The 16,813-nt window shown below is 43.0% G+C and overlaps 1 protein-coding gene across 8 annotated transcripts in view; it reads left to right on the top strand.

Annotated features, from left to right (window-relative positions):
• The window catches only part of ADGRF5 (adhesion G protein-coupled receptor F5), a 100,881-nt gene that overhangs the window by 63,182 nt on the left and 20,886 nt on the right, over positions 1–16,813 (top strand). For 6 of the 8 annotated variants that reach the window (XM_055330277.1, XM_055330274.1, XM_055330276.1 and 3 more), the window contains 6 exons: positions 24–133; positions 1,617–1,675; positions 2,530–2,672; positions 6,526–6,747; positions 7,911–8,114; positions 15,509–15,679. In XM_055330277.1, the coding sequence (XP_055186252.1) occupies positions 24–133; positions 1,617–1,675; positions 2,530–2,672; positions 6,526–6,747; positions 7,911–8,114; positions 15,509–15,679 (909 nt within the window). The remainder of the gene's footprint in view (positions 1–23; positions 134–1,616; positions 1,676–2,529; positions 2,673–6,525; positions 6,748–7,910; positions 8,115–15,508; positions 15,680–16,813) is intronic. The other 2 variants (XM_055330280.1, XM_055330278.1) reach the window with 1 other exon arrangement.

Genomic DNA, 16,813 nt, shown 5'->3' with positions numbered 1-16,813 from the left:
AATATTGCCCTGCGTTTTTTCAGCAGATGTTACTTTAAGAATGTCAGTCAGACTCAATGTGGGCTTTCAGGAGGACCTCAAGAATTCTTCCTCTGCTCTCTATAGGTCCTACAAGACTGACCTGGAAACAGCGGTAGGTTTTAGCCCTGGGAACCCCTTAACCAACCAGCTCTTTGGATTGAACTGAATCTGTTGCATTTACAGTGAATGATTTGCTTGAATCTGTCAGAATTTATGAATATGGACATTGAAATTATTCCTATAACATCTGGGATAATGGATTAAGAAGTGCTCAAATCAAATAGCGTTCAGGGGATGATTTGACATCATCATGACCTGTAGGTGGAACTTCTTCCCAGGGTAGAATTGATTCTGAGATTTGGTGGCATCAATTCACTGAATCTTATTCAGAGATACAAGAACCTGGTCTAGAAGTGCCTGATGGTACATTTCTATTTGTCTTCACACACCCCCTGGATGAAGCCCCTAACATCTTTTGGGCAGATCAGCCTAAAGCTAGTACTGCGGGTTTCAGACCATTCTATATTAGAGATATGGAGGCATTCTCACTTAAGACAGATTTAAATTTACTCATATAAAAATAGAGAATATTCCCTGAATGTTAGCTGTGTGCCAGACACTATTCTAAGCGCTTTACATTGGATTAATTCATCTGAGCCTAAATGCTTTGCTTGAATTAACTCATTTAGAATACAGCTTCCCAATTGGTGTGCTACAAATTATTACAAGTAGGCTGAGATATTGACTTCCGTTAATTCTCTGGGCAGCCAAGCCCCTTCCTCAGGCCAGGAGTGCCTCTGCTTACCCTTTTATTTATTTATTTTTTTAAAAGATTTTATTTATTTATTCATGAGAGACACAGAGAGAGAGAGAGGCAGAGACACAGGCAGAGGGAGAAGCAGGCTCCATGCAGGGAGCCCAACGTGGGACTCGATCCCGGGTCTCCAGGATCAGGCCCTGGGCTGAAGGCGGCGCTAAATCACTGAGCCACCAGGGCTGCCCTGCTTACCCTTTTATACCACAGAAATTATCTTCATTTTCCATGGGTGCCATGCCAAAGTGCTGAAGAGCTCTTGGGCACTTGATTTTCATATCTCGCATGTAATAGTTCTGCACAGCATGAGAAGCTTACACACACACACACACACACACACAATCAATCAATTACATACCTTTGTGGAAAGAGAGAGTGTCATATTAATCTTCAGATCCCACCCCTCCACGTACCTGGCACAGTGCCCTGCACACACAGTGCTTTGCGTACAACATCTGCTTGCAAATGTGACTTGAATTAAAATGAGTCTCCTGTGAGTTGGTATTCAAAGAAACCTCCCCATTTTCTTTGCTAGGCATTTCCCTGGGTAAAACTCCCCGCACATTTCATCTGGTGCTTGCTTCTTGGAGGACCCAGCCTGATATAGGTAGATAGGAATTACCTCTTCAAGGATCTGCTGATGCCAGCATTAATAAAAAATAGAGGAAAAAATTTTACCTGGGGTGGTAAAGAATATGTGTTTCTTACTCTGCTTTAAATTTTTTGACTTATCTCTCACTGGACCTTGATACAATGACACTTGTCTTACTTTGTTTTCCAGTTCTGGAAAGGTTACAGTACTTTACCAGGCTTCAAATTGGTGACTGTGACAGGATTCAGGTAAGAAGCTGTAATCAGATCATTTTTACCCAATAGCAGAGACCAATATGTTAGTGAAGGAGAAAAAGCCTATTAAAGGGGCATCATGTAAGACCCTCAACAGGACTACTTTGGTAGAGGTGATGATAATACAGGTTGCTAGGGGCTTAAAGACAGAAGCAATGCTGAGAACAGAAACTTGCTTCTTACATATGTATCTACTTCCATGGAAAATGAGCAAAAGCCCTGTGTTTATTCTGTGCATGCAAGAATTTTACAGACAGATATGGGAAAAATTTGCAGTCTAGAGAGCTCCAAAATATAAAATGAAATAATTTCCATGCATGATGCCTTTATTCAAGAAAAGTTGTCCACCAGCCACAAGCACCCAGTTGCACGCTACTGTGTCCTTGGCTTCCCCTGGAATTGGCCACCATGGCGGTCCTAAGCAGGTTAGCACAATGTTTTAAGGAGTTAGTTGCCAATTTTCAAGATAGACAATGTTCACAGAAACATTCAGGATTTTGCCTTCCCTTGACAGTCAACCTATCTGGTGCCCTTGGGCCAGCATGCCCATGTGACAGCAGTATCTGCGTTGTGCCTGCCATCCTAGGGCCAACTTCTGTGACTCACTTCACTCATTCCCGTCTGACTTTTGTTCATTTGTGTTACCTGTCTGCGTACATTTGAGTGTGCAAGTCCTGCCTCAGGCTTTCAACTAGAGCTTAATAACAGGTTGACTTGAATGAACCTTTGAAGATAAAAGTACCCAGGCTATTCCTGCCTTTTTGTTTGTCCACTGCAAATAAACCTTGAGGATCTAGACTCTCCCAGGTCAGTTACCCACCTTACTGAACTGAGTGGTCTCCATCCAGGCCCGGAAGTGTGGTTGTGACATATGAGGTGAAGACTACAACACCATCACCTCGATTGATGCATAAAGCAAATGAGCAAGTGATGCAGAACCTGAATCAGACCTACAGAATGGACTACAGTTCCTTTCAAGCCGTTACTAGCAGTAAGTAGGACATCTCCATGTCTTTTCTATACATGGATCCCATTTAGATATAGTAATGGTATTTATCATTAGGCTTGAAACTAGGAAATTCCATTTTAATGCCCTCCATGGACAGAGACTCTGGTTCCTGGCACAGAGGTTTATGTTCCACCTCCCCATCTGAGGCATGGTCGCAGAGCCTCCTAACCAGGCTAATATCATTGCAATTGGAAGGGTGGTTGCAGGGTAGAGAGATTTTATAAGAGGGTCACAGAGCCATCTGGGTTTATGGATTTTTAAAAAAATTAGAAGGCCCCAAACATCCAAAAACTAACAGTGTGGTGGGGGTTGGGATATTACAAAATGCACAGATATGAAACAACTGACACTGTTATTTTAGAGCAGTAGTTCTCAAAGTGTGGCCCCCAGACCAGCAGCATCAGCACCACCTGGGAACTTGTTAGAAATACAAATTTTGGTGGTGCCAGGTGGCTCAGTCAGTTAAGCATCTGCCTTTGGTGCAGGTCCCTGTTCAGCAGGGAGCCTGCTTCTCCTTCTCCTCTGCCTTCTGCTCCCCCTGCTTATGCTCTCTCTCTCTCTCAAAGAAATAAATAAAATCTTTAAAAAAGAAATACAGGGATCCCTGGGTGGCGCAGCGGTTTGGCGCCTGCCTTTGGCCCAGGGCGCGATCCTGTAGACCCCGGATCGAATCCCACGTTGGGCTCCCGGTGCATGGAGCCTGCTTCTCCCTCTGCCTGTGTCTCTGCCTCTCTCTCTCTCTCTCTCTCTCTCACTATCATAAATAATAAATAAAAAAAAAGAAATACAAATTCTTAGGGCCACCCCAGACCAACCAGGGCAATGGTGTTTTTAACAAGCCCTCTAGGTGATTCTGAATCATAGGAAAATTTGAGAACCCCTGCTTTAGACCACATAGAGCAATGATAAAAATATGGGGGTATTAGATGTATGCCTCCATTTTACAAATGGCTACAGAGTTGTATTCTGTTGTGTTATTAGGTGGATGGACCTATTGTTACTTGGGAAATAGAAAAGAAAGCCAGCTGGGCCTAGATTTGGCAAGTAAGAATTTGCTCATGGATATTCTAGCTAATTTGGGTCCATGGTTCCAGACTCAAGGTGATTCCTCTTTAGGGTGACACTGTCCCCCATCAGGGAGGTCTCTGAAAGGACTGTCGTAGGCACATCTGGGAGAAAGGGCACCCCTTCTTAGGGATTAGGCCATCAATCCTCACAACAGCTTCATAAATTTTGTCTTTACATTCTCTGGTATTGTTAGACACCAGATCATTTTTAAAAACAAAATATTGAAAGATACATAATTGTAAGAAAGTACTACAACACAAGCAAGAAGAAAAGCAAAAAAAAAATCAGAATACATAAGATAGCAACAACACAGGTGAAAACAGGTAAATTAGGGATCCCTGGGTGGCACAGCGGTTTAGCGCCTGCCTTTGGCCCAGGGTGCAATCCTGGAGACCCGGGATCAAATCCCACGTCGGGCTCCCAGCATGGAGCCTGCTTCTCCCTCTGCCTATGTCTCTGCCTCTCTCTCTCTCTCTCTCTCTCTCTCTCTCTCTCTCTCTCTATCATAAATAAATAAAAAAATTTTTTTAAAAAAAGAAAGAAAACAGGTAAATTAAAGGAAGGGGAGTAAGTAGCCTAAGAGTATGAGCTCCTATGGAAGCTTCCAGTGATGCCCCCCATCTCCTGACCCCTAACGCCACCCCCCAACCAACACATGTTCTGCCCTGAAGAATTCCTTATATTTATGATCCTGAGGGCATGGGTGACCATCAGAATCAAGCATTGGTAAGCTTCAATTATGATTACTCCTTCCCCCAAATTTCAGTTGTGTTGAGGATAGTCAACCTTTTAAAAGAGTAAGTATCCGGCAGTGTGACTGATTAGTGGCTTATTGTCGGTCCAGAAACATGGTGCTAACAGTACAGTTCACCAAAGTGCTTTGGAGTTTGTGGCCTTATTCTTCCACAGAGCAGTGGAGTCATTGTGGATGACACTCACCACCATTCCCGCAGAATGTATCCATCTCTGTTCTCCTTGGAAGACTGGAATGATTCTGTGATGTGCACAGTCTCCGAACAATAAACATGAACATAGGTCATGTGCATTTCCACAGGATTGCTCCCACATCATGCTGCTCTCCATAGCATTGGTGCTATTTACCTAGAGTATAAATATCCAAAAGGTCAAAAGACTAGGTTTTGTTTGGTATTACTTTGTTTTAATTATAATTATATTTGGAGGCAGCAGAGAAGAAGAGAACAAGAAAGAAAAAAAAAACTAAATGACTGAGCTCATATCTGAAAGTTATTTTAAGTCTTTATGAAATACCGAGGGTATAGGACAATGTTCCAAACATTTTCATTTATTTGGTCATATACTCATCCTTAAAATAATTGTTTGATTAATTAGCAGGGTTGCTTAACCAGAATGTCCCTTTCTTTAATCACTGCCAATAAATTCATGGTCACTTCCATATAACCACATGATACCGGCAGTCTTCCTAGTTGTTATTGTTAGCCACTGTGATGATGAAAAGAGACACACTGTTATTGTATCTTTTCTTATTAAGTCCCCTGTTTCACACAAATTGTGTCCTTCCATATCCTGTGAAATGGGTTCTGTGATCTCCATTTTAAAGGAGAGAGGGTAAATAATTTTCTCAACAACACCTAGTAACATAAGTCTATATGACTTCTGTGTCTATTTGCTACCTTGTTCACAGGAGGCCTTGTTGGGTGTGATATTTTAAGATCTTCTTTTATATAGGAGCCTTAAAAAAGTGATAAGAGATATTTAGACCCCTTGATGTTTTGACTAGAACATCATAGCTCCCCAAATTAATTTTATGGTGTCATGGTCCCATGTTGACAATATGGAAAGGGTCTGGCCTGAGCATGAAACCCATGCACGACAACAGCCCTAACAGAACTTCCTTATCCAATGCCTCTGATTTCCTCAATACGTGGAATTCATGAAGGATGTAGAATAAGAAACACAGCTTAAAGGGGAAAAAAACCCACATATTGTGTAAGCAAAGGACAACCATAAACACACACGCACGCACACACACAAATAGCAAATGTTGTGCTTTATTTCTCTTTGTGAAATCACTTAATGCCATGGTTCTCCAGAGTTTTACTATGAAAAGAATAAAAGCTACTCTTCACCCAAATCACTTCCCCATAGCTCTTAATACTCCCGTTTTCCAGACAAGAAAGCTGAGGCCTAGAGAGGCTAAGTAAATTCCCTAGATGTGTGGCGCAGAGCCAGGATTCAAATCTGGGCCTGTGTGTCTATAAAGTTCTCCTTCTTAACGGCCCATGGGTATGAAGTCTTTTTTAAAAACTCTTAATTCTTAACAGACTTTATTACAAGAAATTATTTTCTCCCCATTTATAATGCATCAGAGACATAGGACCGAGCTTTCAGTGGTATAAGATAACCTGTTATCAACAGGAAGTAGTTGATATCATTGAGTCAGTGGCAAAGAAACTTGAGGTTTAAATGAGCTGGTGTGGCTTTTTTATAAGCCAATGAGCATTTTCTACCAGACTATATGAAATATCGCAATTAGCTTTGGAATCCCCATTACTCCCAATGAAGGCAATTGAGTGTGCCCAGACTCCACACTGGATGCCAATCCCTGGTATCTGGCAGGTGGTAACTCTTTGGGCCTCAGACACAAGAGATCCAGGGTTGGAATGAGGGAGATGTATTGCCTCCTTCTAGACAGCACCACAGCCCTGTGTAGTGGTGGTGTCTCGTGGGTTGTATCAATTCCATTCATTTGCACTGGGATTTTAATATCTTTTCTTTGGGTTTTCAGATGAAACTAAGTTCACCATCATACCAGAAATCATTTTTGAAGGGGACACGGTAAACATGATGTGTGAAACCGACGTTTTGTCCTCTAACGTGTCCTGGCACCATGTTGAAAGGCACTCTGACATCCAGAACAGCAGCAGATTCTCGGTTTACACCACCGTGCTGAACAACATGACCTCAGTCTCCCGCCTCACGATTTACAACATCACCCAGCGGGATGCAGGTGGGCTTCCAGCCAATGACTGGTGCGGGAAAGGGATAAAGAGCTCGTAAAGAAGCAAACCATGGAAGACATATATAGTGTTGTCCTCTTTGAAGAGAAGTCACCACGCTCAACTTTCTGAAATTAAAAATGAATTCCATGGCATATGAGTAAGCAAAGCTAGCCTTGCAGACAGAAACAGATTTCCACATTTACCAAGGGCTTATGAGTTGAAAACTGAGACAGAAAGCTGGCTTTTATTCTTAATCCTTAAAAAATTGTAAACAGTTTTGTTGAGATCGAATTGACATATAATAAGCTGTACGTATTTAAAAGGTACAGTTTAATGGGTTTTGTCCTAGGTATACACCTGTGAAACTACCATCCTCCTCGGGAGTGAATGTATCCTTCACCCTCTGGCCAGTTTTCTTGGATTCCATTGTAAACCCTCCCACCTCCCGCTCTCCTTCCCCAACACCCACAGAAGCAGAAGTTTTAAACCTGAACTCTAGAATTTAATAACCCCATTGTAACCCAGATGTCACCAGGGGCATCTCTTTTTCCCTGACTGAGAAGCTGGGTTGCGGACACATGGGTCCTATTACATCTTTGTTGATTCTGATTTTGCCGCAGATGCCAAAATCATCCACGAGCTTCTAGTTCTCCAAGGCTTTCCAATTTTTCCTTTCTACCTCTTCCATCCCCACGCCTTTTTTCTTATTAGCAAAGACTGAGATTTCTGCTCCTTCCTTAGAACATCTCTCTACTCATTAATTTGTGCCATCAGAAATGATCTGCATTGACCTTCTGCACTTCTTGAATGTTTCTTTAGGGTTTTCTTAGAGCAAGTCTTGGATGCTTTTGAAAACAATGCTTCGTGAAGTCCTGACATGACACACGAGATGAGGCTATCATTCATCAAAGGAAATCCATATACGTAGCAATAAAAAAATGCATTTGTAGGGGCGCCTGGCTAATGTAATCGGTTGCATCAACTCTTGGTTTCAGCCCAGGTTGTTATCTCTGGGTCTTGAGATTGAGGCCCAAGTCGGGCTCTGTGTTCAGTGCAGAGTCTGCTAGAGATTTTGTTTCCCTCTCCCTTTGCCCCCCAAACCCCACCCTCTCACCCTCTCAGATAAATATATAAATCTTTTTAAACAAATTCATTTGTTTATTCTATGCAGGTGAATATATTTGCAAGCTGACATTAGATATTTTTGAATATGAGTCCAGAAAAAAAATAGATGTCACGCCCATCCGAATTTTGGCAACTGAAGAAATGAAGGTGACGTGTGACAACAATCCTATATCTTTGAACTGCTGCAGTGAGATTAATGCTAACTGGAGCACAATAGAATGGAAGCAGGAGGGGAAAATAAACATTCCAGGTAAGAATGTCAGATGGCCTTTTGCATATATGTTTGTGCCCCTTGGCCAAGTAAAAATGGGAGATGCACTAGATGGGAGAGGAAATGTCAGATGGCTGTTTTTTCCCAAACTTTAGTCTGTAAAAACGTTACTAGGCTTGATGCCAGCTCCAGCTTCGCTATTCTCAAACAACATTCCAAAAATATGTGCATACAAACGTCATGCTTGGATTGTAGACAAGTTCCTGGCTGAGAAGACCTGATGACTTAGGTCCACAGTATCTCCTGCCTGTAGAAAACCTTGCCCCCATCCTCCTTCCCTCTTCATCTTCAGCAAAGGGCTAAGGATGAGGCCATTGGCTTCGTTTTGGAGTCAGACTTGGAACTTTTCTGTATCTCTTCTCTTTGTGTCCTTCTCATGTCTCAGGCTCTGTCCCACATCCTTCTGTATTACCCAATTCTCTATCTCTGGTTTGTTTGTTTTTACCTCTCTGTGTAGACCTGTTCATCTCTCAAATGTTCCATGTCAATTTCTGATCCTGCTTGGCTTCCTTTTAGATCTGAGATATTACTGGAAATTCTCTACCCTCCAGTTTATACTGATGAATGATGATGATAATAATAAATTAAAAGAGTGATACTGACTCTGTTTTGTATAATGGTTTATGATTGACCAATGTTTTAAAAATGTGTTATCACTTTTGAGCACATTGAACCTTGATCACAAGTTTGAAGCTCGCATTTTTTGGCCTCCAGTTTGCAAATAAGGAACTTGAGGTCTACATTGACTTATCCAAGGTTGTCACAATAGGAAAAGTAAGAAAAAAGAAGACTCACCTCAGGTCTTATTTCACAAGACCAGTGTTTGCCTTGGCGAAACTATTTTAGCCGTGCCTGATGAACCAGTGCTAGAGCAAGCTGATCTGGCAGTTTGTTCTGAAGCAGAAGACTTTTTTTGTCTAGAAATTTCATGTAACACGACCCGATCCTTCCTTAAGAAATGACAGTTTTATGTGTTCATCTTTACACTAAAATATCATTAAAGTCAAATGTGGCTTTTCCCATGAAATACATCAGTGTGGTAAGGTTTTCTTTTACAAAGTCTTTGCCATTCTATCAGACTCCATTAAGTTGTAAAAAAATAAAATAGTGATTCGTTTACATGCAACTTCGCCTGAGCCCATCTATTCGCAAAGCACATCTCACCTGCTGCTTTAGTATTTTACTTTAAATACTCCGAAGAATGGGAAAGGCATCTGGTAACTGTTGGCACATGATACATTTAGTCACTTCCTTGATTTTTCAGGAAGAGGAGGTGTAGGCACCTTGGAGGAGCTGCCAGATGGGAGAAAGACCTTGCAGAGTCCCTTGATTCTGACTTAATAAGCGTTCAGCTCTGAGAGGTGAAAACCTTGCCCTCTGGCAGAGGAGCCAGGAAGTCTGCAGAACAGATGCTCAGGGACCTCGCTGTGGCCACCAGTGCTCAGACATTTCTAATGCCCAGTGCAGCCAAAGCAGAGGCGGAACAATGGATTTCCTGCCACAGGGCTGGCCTCCTGGGGACCTGCACTGTCCTTCTCTGATGAGCTTAGCCTCTGCCCTGGGCACCTTGCCTTCCTCCTCCCCTTGCAGCTCCCCTGCTCTGAAGCACTCTCTCTCACTCTCATTCTCTCTCTCTCTCTCCAATTCCACCAGTTCTTTAGCACCCATTTTTCTGGATCAATAGGAGACAGTCTAGCAAAATAATTCACTCCAAAGCATAAGGAACTCAATGTACCGCCTCATCTCAGAAGCATTTCATTTTCAAAACACAAAGGAGGGGCACCCAGGTGGTTCAGTCCATTAAGCATCTGCCTTCGGCTCATGTCATGATCCTGGGGTCCTCCAATCGAGCCCTTTGTTGGGCTCCCTGCTGGGCCAGGAGTCTGCTTCTCCCTCTCCCTCTGCCTGCCCCTCTTTCCTGCTCGTGCTCTCTCTCATATAAATAAATAAAATCTTTTAAAACACACACACACACACACACACAAGGGATAAGACAGAAAATAATCAGCAAGTGATAGAATTTCTAGCGTAAAGAGGGTGGTCTTTTTTGAATAGGAAGGGGCTTCCTTTTTGACTCCTTGGGCAGCAACTAATGATACAAATGATAATGGTACAGAAGTAATAGTATCAATACCACTACTACCGCTAGTAATGATAGAGATGGTAATAGTTTCTATTATTATTGCAGCATCTAGCCTGACTGTGTGGGGTCGCTGGCTTTGCCTGCGTGGAAAAGGATTGATTAATTGTGGGAAATGAAGAGCAACAGAGTTTGTAGTCTGACTGGAGCTGTTATATGGTGGGATGAGAAAAAATAATGGAGCCTTACTCCCCTCCTTGCCCACAAGTTAGAGCAGTTCCCAGATGAGTTCATAAACTTCCTCGTGGCCCCGCCTACCATACTCCTGTGGCCCATTATCACGTGGAGTGTTCATAAAACAACTGAATCGTGACAAGAGGGTGCCGGCTCCCTCGTGGCTGTGACATTGCGGGACATGAAGGGAACAACTTCAAACTCCACAGTCCCCTTACTTGCATCTTTTCTTCCAGATTGCCCCATTGAAATGTTTAAGCATATATTATCGGGTGTGCTTGGATGCTGTCTCAAATGGTTTGGGCTTGGTTTGGTTTGGTTTTGTTTTTCTGCTGCCAAACAGGGCATTAGTAAGCTATAATGAAGGGAGACTGGCTGTTTTTCTTTACTGAGTAGAAATCAGTCTGTGGCTTTCAAGACACTTGATGAAGTGCCTAGTCTAGAGGCCAGCTGGCTTCAGGGTTTGAAGTGAGCCCTAAAGAGAGAAGCAGCTGGAAGTGGTACATGGCATCTGAGGATGCCAGAGGCAGTGTTCTCCAACCGAGCTGCACATGAGGGTCACCCCAGAGGTTTGTGAAACAGTCCGGCTGCCAGGGCTCTACCCCAGAGAAACCATGCCAGGATCTCTGGGTTTGGGGTCCAGGTGATGTGGTTTGATGTGGGGTCCATGAGCCAATGGCCAAGAAATAATTCTTGAGCCATTTTTGGTGCTAAAAGGTGGTTTTATTAAAGCAGAGGGACAGGACCCGTGGGAAGGAATTGATGCACTGGGGTTGTGAGGAGCAATTGGTTGTATACTTTGGAGTTGGGGAACATAAAGACGAAGGAAGTTTCCAAAAAAAGATTTTCATATGTTGAAGAAGACTTACAGGATCCTGAAGCCCTGACTATTGTCAGGCTAAGGTTGTTTTTTCCTCCGGCAAGGCATTAACATTAAGATTGGGAGCTTCCTGCAGGAAGCTTTGCCTGGCTTAAGTATTTGCCAGTGAGCTGCAGGTTAGAAGGCAACCGAACTTTATCTGCATTTATTTTGCCTTTGTCCCCACATCACAGACAGTGGTATAGCTTCTTAAATTTCACTGGAGATTTTATTGGGCAAAGGGGAGTGAGGACCATGCATTTAGTCCAGTTCTTCATTTTACACAGGAGACACTGAGACTTTCTGTGCACTGCCCAGGATCTCTCCCTGACAGTAGTGAGGCATGCCCCGGCCCAGCCTTGCTCTTTCTCCCCCTCCATGTTTCTCTATGTGTTCCGAATGAGCCATGGATGAATTTGATTTTATATAGTGATTCCTCTACTTGTGGGAATGCCCACGGAATTGGATAAAAGAAAAAGAGAGAACTTGAGCCAATTACTCTGTTCTGGAAAAAATTTTCTTGAGGGCCTGTGCTCTCCAGGAAGATAATACCTAGTCCTGAAGAGCCACAATCCCAGCTCTGCCATGTGTCCTCTTCCTGACACAGGGCCAGTGACTCTCACTTTTGTCCATTAAATATTGATAATGGTACTCATTTTTACAAAATTTTGTGTGGTTAAAAACCAAGATGATAAATGTAAACAATTAAAATAGAGTTGAATACACTGAATCTGCCACAAGAACTGTTTTCTGATAATGTTGATAGCTTTAAAACCCATCCTTTCATTTTTCCTCAGTGTGATGGGAAATCTTCTGTGGAGAGTTTGCTTCTGTTGAGAACCAAACCTGTGATCGCAAGCCACCTCTTCTCCAGAAAACGCAATACCAACTTATTAGCTGCATTCAGTACTTTCTAGAGCAGGACCCTGAGGGGCAAAAACCCCGGCCCTGGGTACTGGGGCAGTGGGGTACTAGACGAAATACAGTGTGAATGCTGCCAATCAGAGATCCTGCTTTCGTTTTCTGAGTATACCATCTCTTTGGAGGCCTTCTGTACCTACAGGTATGAGCCTCACAGAATGAGAACGTAACTCCCTTCCACCCCATCAACACTCCCTTTCCTGTTTGTCCCCTGAAAGGCAAGCCACAGATTCTGTAATTTTTTCCCACCAGTGATTTTTCAACTTAACTGTAGAAGCTTTCTTCAAGCAAAATCTTGTATGGTTGTGTGATGCAGGGTTTCTCAACCTCAGCCCTAGTGACATTCGGGGCTGGATAATTCTTTGCTGAGGGGAGCTATTCTGTGCATTATAGGATGTTTATCATCATCTTTGGCCTCTGCTCACTAGATACTGGTAGAACCCCCAGTTGTAACAATCAGAGCTGTCTCTGAACAATGCCAATGTCCCCCAGGCAGGTAAAAACACCCCCTGGTTGAGAACCATATGCCTGGTGTGCAAGGCAGGCTATAGTGGAGCCACTTGAATTATGAATGGGATTAGGGGCTTATTACCACCCCACCCCCACCCCACCTGGCCTGGCTCCTGAAGCAGGCTACTAGACCACATTCTCCAAGGTGAACTGATTTGCACATACAACTGTACCCCAGAATACTCCAGCCACCATTTCTTTTAAGACTTAGAGCAAACCTCCATTCCTCTCTGAAATCTCCCCTAGTCTCCAAGAAAACTCCCCTGCTTCAACCTCCATAATATATTTATTTCCCTCTTATGAAACCTCTCTGCTATGCATTATAATTTTTTCTGTACATCTCTTTATATTATCCATTCTGGAAACTCATTGTCCTGCACATCAATTTGACAGCAAGGCTGGGCCTCAAAAGATAAGTAAGCATCAACAGGAGGAAGAAGAAAGGGGAATGTTCTAGATGTGAATACAGCCATGAGGGTGTGAAGCTATAGGACACATTGAAGGCCCAGAACACGATGTGTTTTTTAAGAGAGGGTTATATAATGAGATAAAGGGTACAGAGGCAGATTGAAATTGAATAAATACACATACCATACTAAGGAGATTCCATCTTATTTTGTGCACAATGGTAAGATTTAAAGCTAAAAGGAGAGAAGTCAGGTGATCAGAACCGAACTTTAGAAAAACAGTCTTTAAGGTATGTAGCCAATACAGATCGAAGGGGCAAAGAACTGAAAATAGAGATCCAGTTTCAACTGGATATAATTGGCAGATAACAGAAAATGCGGCGGGGTGAGAGACCATGGGTTGGAGTGGATAAGACAGTGCTGAGATGTTTCAGAGGAATAAACCAGATGCTTTTTACAGCCAAATGGAAATGAAATGTGAAGAAATGCTTTAACAAGCAGTTAAAGATGACTTTGTGACTTTTAATTCTGGAAGCTGCTAGTGGCAAGAGGAGAAACAAAAAATGTGCAGGCTTTGTCAAGGGAGAAGAAAGATCGGTTCTTAACTGGACATGTTGAGTTGGAGATACCTAAGATACGAAACTGGCATTTGGGAATTTGCTTCTAGAGTTTACAACAAGAACATTTCTCTTATAGATAGAGTCAGGAGCCATCCAGATATAGGATCCAAAATAGGAGCCATGGATGTGAATGAGATTGTCCAGTTAGAGAGTAGAGAAAAAACTAAGGAAAGAGTGAATATCACAATGCTTGGGGAAAAGGAACATTGGCATTGGTGAAGGGAACATAAGGAAAAGACCCTGCGAAGGAGACCCAGAAGGGGGAATGAGGAGAAGATAAGCAGGAGAGACCTATGAAATCAAGCAAGCCAAGTGACAGGGAAGGTGGCCCACGGAAAGGGATGCTGGGTAGTATGAGAAGAAGCCACTGGATATGGGAGAGAGGACATCACAGTTGGTCTTAAAGGAACACCTGAGGTGGCATTTAGGGGGGAAAAGACAGATCACATTGGTTTGGTGGAAGTAAAAGACCATAGATAGTGAGTACAAGACCCACATGGTAGGAAGAGGGGAAGGAAATACAGTGGTGGCTAGGGGAGCTTTCAGGTTGAGGAAGGATTGTTCTAGGAAGGAAAGGCTTGGGTAGATTGGGTGGTTGATGTGAAAGAACACAAGGGAAAATTAAAGTCACAAGGGAGAGGAAAGATAAGGAGTGGAATGAGGTCCTGGAAGAGGTAGAGAAGTGGGTTTTCAAAAAACAAGTGGAAAGATGAGCCTTAGAAATGAAGACTTCCTCTGAGCTAGGAGTTCATCCTATCAAGTGGGTGAAGGTGGAAATTGATGTATGGGGACTGGGGAGGAAAACTGGTTACACGGCAGTCAAAATATTTCAGACCTCATCGATCATCCAGCCAAGGCTGGAAAAGATGATGCATATATGTTGGAATTAGTCAGAAGGCTTACTCTTTTTCTTTGATTTTTGGAAGTTTGATTGACAGTGTTTGATTGGAAGGCCTTAAGAGGACATGCTGTTAGGCAGGGTTAGAGAAGAGAGACCAGAGGGACTGGAATAGAAGAATGTCACAGGAGGGAGTTAATGAGGCATTGGGAAGAAGGAAAGATGGCTGGGTGGCATGGAGTCTTGGGACCGGAAAGGAAAATTTGGAAGAGGAGGTATTTTGAAGGGGGAACTGCTGCTAACCTGAGAAAGCAAGAAGTTGAAGCTTCCATGAAAACATATAGATTAATAAGAGAGGACAGGTTCTGATGGAACTTCTCTTAGATGAATATCAGATGTTCCAGACTTCTTTCTCCTTTCAATAATAATGGTGTAAAAATCTGTCATCTTTGTCCTTGTGGTTGAAATCAAATCCAAACAACTTACTTCTCTTTTTTAATTATTGTTTTTCCTACCCCAGTGACCATCACTAATGGTCTGTGTTAGGGGCAGGCCCTGACCAGGTACCATTCTAAGTGCTTCTGTATATTAACTCATTTGATGTGACTACAATTGGGCCTATAGCTATGATTAGTTGTCCCCATTCTGCATCTGGAGAAACTGAAGCACAGAACAGTTTAGTGACTTTTTCAACACCACCCTTCTAGTGAGTGGTAGTTTGGGATCTGCAGCCAGGCAACCCAGCTCCTGAGTCTGCAGACCTACCCACCGTACCATCCTCCTGCTCCAAAGAGAGGAAATCTGATTTAAATAATAGCTCCTTTTCACCGATTTGGCCTCTTTGCTCTTAAACTGGAAGAGTCAGCCAACTGTGATAGCAAAAGAACTGCTTATGTCACTGCAGGCAACCCTGAAACTGACCTGGAGTCCAGCTGCAGCAGATACACCCTCAAGGCAGATGGAACCCAGTGTCCGAGTGGGTCGGCTGGAACCACGGGCATCTTTGTGTGTGAGTTCATCAGCACCTACGGAGCCAGAGGCAGTAAGAGCATAGAAGTGACGTTCATCTCTGTGGGTAAGAACTCTTTCACTAGAATCTTTAGCCTGGCACCTGAAGCCAAGGGCTGTCAATCCCTTGGGAATATCTGTGAGCAATAAAGCAGGGCTTCCCCTGGTAGAAGGAGTACAATGGGAGTAAATCTCAAGTGGAAGACAGAAGAGGATTTCCCTCTTTCCCATTTGAATTCAGATAAAGTCTTAAAAAAAAAAAAAAAAAGAAGAAGAAGAAGGATAAGGCTGTGAACCCATGGCTGCAGGGAAGGAAAGGCCCACATGGCACTGATAAGGCAAGAATGGACTGGAAAGTAGTTTTGCACCCGGGTTAGTTCTGTTTAATCATTGAATTTATAATGAGGGTAGCACCCCTACTTTTCCCCTTTCCTCTCTTGGTCCCATCCTCCTTCCCTTGCATTCTGATAGCCTGGCTCATTGGTCACCACCAGCAGGTGAAGACCTGCCCTGTCATCCCTTCTCTCCCACTCTACCTATTCTAGAGAGAGTGCTGCAGAAAGCTTTAATAATCTAGTACTCTACGGTTATTTTATACTTGTCCTGAGAGTTTTTTGGTCTTTTGACTAAAGTCTTTCGACTGAATTAGGCCTCTTAAAAGTGCCATTTCTTCCCCTCATGCCTTAAAACATTATAACTTCACCCCTATCTGTGAAATCGGGGCAGTCAAACTTGCTTTTCCTCACTATCTGACAGAAAATGAACAACTTAGGTAAATCATCAGACCCCCTTGAACAATTTGGAGAAAGGGCTGATATAAACAATACCTATTACTTCTTTTCACGCTTGCTACTCTCATGACTTAGCATTTTTATAAAGATTAAGATTACACTTATCAAAGATAAGTTCATGGGTCTGTTGAGCAGTTTGCAGTTTTCTATAGTGAGAGTGCTCATACACTTTGAGTTTCGACTCAGAGTTCTCTTGATTAGGTGGGCTTTTGACTGTCATAGAAACGTGGTTAGCCTTCACTGAAAACCACTGGTCTGGTAGTTTGGATCTTATCTGAGAATCAATAGAACGAGATTCATGGTTCCATGAGCCTCTACCTTTCCATGCTCAGAAACCACCAAACCTTAGGAAGACATCGCTACACCAGATCCCTATAGCCAGAGAGGGCATTGGGAGGGATACAGCAATC

The sequence above is a fragment of the Nyctereutes procyonoides genome, unplaced genomic scaffold (genome assembly GCF_905146905.1).
Source record: "Nyctereutes procyonoides isolate TBG_1078 unplaced genomic scaffold, NYPRO_anot_genome, whole genome shotgun sequence".
In the NCBI taxonomy this organism is placed as follows: domain Eukaryota; kingdom Metazoa; phylum Chordata; class Mammalia; order Carnivora; family Canidae; genus Nyctereutes; species Nyctereutes procyonoides.
This window is presented reverse-complemented; position numbering and strand designations above follow the sequence as displayed.